Here is a 3,403-nt window from a genome sequence, read left to right on the forward strand (position 1 = left end):
GCGCTCAGTCCACTCTCTGTACACGACCAGGGGCTTGGTGGGGTTACTTAGGTCCGCACAGTGCACCATGTTCCTCAGCACCTGCAGACACACACATAAGGTCAGGTATCACCAGTGCACGGTAGGCGTTGTGAATTTTCTCCAGCTTCAATTTGAGTTTGGAGTACCATTTTTTCTGCAGGGCATATGTTTAGAGGTCAGAGGGGAAAGCTCACCTGGATGCGGTCATTGTAGTGGTCGAGCAGGAGCACTCCTGAACTGGTCACCTTCTTCGTCTCCACCATGGTCTTCAGATCAGCCAGCAAACTCATGTGCTTGGACATATCCGTCGCCAACACCTTGAGAGGTCAATTAAAGGAGGAGGTCAAACAAAAACATAAAAAKCATCAGAAAATAACATTTAAATAACTCTTATAAGCCCCGCCCCTTACTGAGCCAGCGGATCAGCCCATTAGTGGGTGAGTGTGAGGGGCAGGAGCCTCACCATATCGATAACGAGCTTGCGCAGGCTCTGTCTCTGCCTCTTGCTGAGGTTCTGGAAGATGTCACAGTTGTCCTCGTGGAGCAGCTTGAAGCCCACGGCCAGGTGGTGGTTCTCCAGGACTGACTCATCGTTGTACATCAGAGCCAGCTCCGAGTCTGGGGGAGAGGACAGACAGAACACACCAGGTCAGTACAGAACACATACTAGGTCAGAGCACCTGTAGACACACCCCACTAGTACCGTCAGCATTACAGTGCTGACTCTGGCATTTTCTTTTTACGTTATCAGCTGTGCTACACTGACTAGTGAGCTGAGCCCAACTGAGATGTGGTTCAGGGAGCCTTATTCAGTTATAATGCAGTGTACTGTACAGCGTCCTGTCTCCTCCTATCTCCATTGTAAGGACTCACTGGTGTTGATGAGGAACTGGTTGGACACGCCAGGATGATCCACATCATGGATGGCAGCAGCAAATAANTGGGGAGATGGGGCTCTGGGGGATGGTGCTCTGGTACCAGTCCCTGTTGTCCTCCAGAGTGTCCAGGATGTCCTGGGCGTCAGGGTGCACCAGGTCCCCCCACGTCTCCCACAGAGGGTGCACGATGTAGTCGATGAAGCCCACCTACAGCACACAACACCAGGAGAATCAAACACACTAACGAACATCACACTAATAACAAGCACATTACACGGCTAAGGAATTTGTGTAAGCAACATGAGATGACATTTATAAACATCAATAATTATTAAGAAAGCATATATAAGCATTAAGCTTTTAGAATTACTTTGAAAGTGATCCCAAAATGTGTGTTGTGTGTATGTTTCCTAACCTGACTCTTCTCCACAGAAGCAGTGTGTTTGTCACACATAGGGCTGATCTCCATGCCTCTCTCCCTCTCCTTGTCCCCCTGTCTAAAGAACTCCTCCATGATGCGCTCAGTCCACTCTCTGTACACGACCAGGGGCTTGGTGGGGTTACTTAGGTCCGCACAGTGCACCATGTTCCTCAGCACCTGCAGACACACACATAAGGTCAGGTATCACCAGTGCACGGTAGGCGTTGTGAATTTTCTCCAGCTTCAATTTGAGTTTGGAGTACCATTTTTTCTGCAGGGCATATGTTTAGAGGTCAGAGGGGAAAGCTCACCTGGATGCGGTCAGTGTAGTGGTCGAGCAGGAGCACTCCTGAACTGGTCACCTTCTTCGTCTCCACCATGGTCTTCAGATCAGCCAGCAAACTCATGTGCTTGGACATATCCGTCGCCAACACCTTGAGAGGTCAATTAAAGGAGGAGGTCAAACAAAAACATAAAAAACATCAGAAAATAACATTTAAATAACTCTTATAAGCCCCGCCCCTTACTGAGCCAGCAGAGCAGCCCATTAGTGGGTGAGTGTGAGTGGCAGGAGCCTCACCATATCGATAACGAGCTTGCGCAGGCTCTGTCTCTGCCTCTTGCTGAGGTTCTGGAAGATGTCACAGTTGTCCTCGTGGAGCAGCTTGAAGCCCACGGCTAGGTGGTGGTTCTCCAGGACTGACTCATCGTTGTACATCAGAGCCAGCTCCGAGTCTGGGGGAGAGGACAGACAGAACACAGCGGGTCAGTACAGAACACATACTAGGTCAGAGGACCTGTAGACACACCCCACTAGTACCYTTTTCACATTACAGTGCTGACTCTGGCATTTTCTTTTTATGTTATTAGCTGTGCTACACTGACTAGTAAGCTAAGCTCAACTGAGATGTGGTTCAGGGAGCTTTATTAAGTTATAATGCAGTTATAATGCAGTACAGCATCCTGTCTCCTCCTTTCTCCATTGTAAGGACTCACTGGTGTTGATGAGGAACTGGTTGGACACGCCAGGATGATCCACATCATGGATGGCAGCAGCAAATAACGCAGCCAGGATCTCCAGATCAGTGAACACAGCCTGACAGAGAGAGAGATAGAACACAGTGTAACCAATCACGTTTTAGAACAGCCTACAGGACATGAATGTGCGATGGCAGTTAGCGTGCAGCTGTGTGCTTCAAGTTAGCTGTTGTTAGACATAGGCTCAGTGTGTGGTGAAATTTGGTTCTTACGTCCAGAGCCGGTGTGGACAGCAGGACATGGGTGGACTGTGTGACGTCAGCGGCGTGGAGGCTGTTGTGGTAGGCCACGTTGGCATGGTAGTGGTCCTCCAGGGTCATAACATAGGTCACAAAAGTGTCGACAGGGATTCGAAACGTCTTCAACAGATCCCTCTCCTACAGGGAAGGAAAACACAGTGTCACACAAACKCTCAGGATCCTATACACGTATATGAACAGCAAAGTCTACATTAAGTCTATATGACCACTCTTACTGAAAATCTAATGGATAAAACCACTGCTTTTCACCCACCTGGAAGATGGCGAACATGATGCAGCTGAGAGGCCTATTATTGGAGAACTCAGCCAGACGAAAGATATTAAGGCCCCACTTYTTCAAGTCATCCAGCTCCTGGTCAACAGACATCAGAATCAGAAACAGAATCACCTTTATTTGCCAAGTAAATTTACACATACCCAGAATTTGACTTGACATATGACTCCATTTAATCCCTTCAGAGACCCATCAATAAATGAAATCAATTCATTTTTGTCCACTCTAATGGAGATTGATTTTTTGGGCCGTATCTCTGAGGACATACATGCCACTTTGTTAAGTCCTGTTGTACCTCTGAGAGGACATTCTGGGGTATTCAATGATATCATGTGGGGGGTGTGACTTTGTGCTTTCTCATCCTGTTTTTTTTTTTTAAATGGCTGCCATCTCAATTTAGCACATTTCATTTAAAGAAGAAAGTACATGCATGTAATTGTGTAATCATAATTTTTGTGAGTTTGATATTCAAATTGTTTCCAGTAAGTAAATACAGTACATGACCAAAATT

General features: G+C 47.1%; 1 protein-coding gene across 1 annotated transcript in view; it reads right to left on the reverse strand.

The window, feature by feature from the left end:
• Positions 1–3,403, reverse strand: part of LOC111980148 (3',5'-cyclic-AMP phosphodiesterase 4D-like) — an 11,222-nt gene that overhangs the window by 2,837 nt on the left and 4,982 nt on the right. Inside the window, exons 2-7 of the mRNA XM_024010803.2 lie at positions 2,872–2,970; positions 2,571–2,735; positions 2,317–2,416; positions 1,901–2,055; positions 1,632–1,754; positions 1,315–1,497 (exon numbers count right to left, since the gene is read on the reverse strand). Of these exons, the coding sequence (XP_023866571.2) occupies positions 1,315–1,497; positions 1,632–1,754; positions 1,901–2,055; positions 2,317–2,416; positions 2,571–2,735; positions 2,872–2,970 (825 nt within the window). The remainder of the gene's footprint in view (positions 1–1,314; positions 1,498–1,631; positions 1,755–1,900; positions 2,056–2,316; positions 2,417–2,570; positions 2,736–2,871; positions 2,971–3,403) is intronic.

The sequence above is a fragment of the Salvelinus sp. IW2-2015 genome, linkage group LG20, assembly GCF_002910315.2.
Source record: "Salvelinus sp. IW2-2015 linkage group LG20, ASM291031v2, whole genome shotgun sequence".
NCBI classification, from domain to species: Eukaryota; Metazoa; Chordata; class Actinopteri; order Salmoniformes; family Salmonidae; genus Salvelinus; species Salvelinus sp. IW2-2015.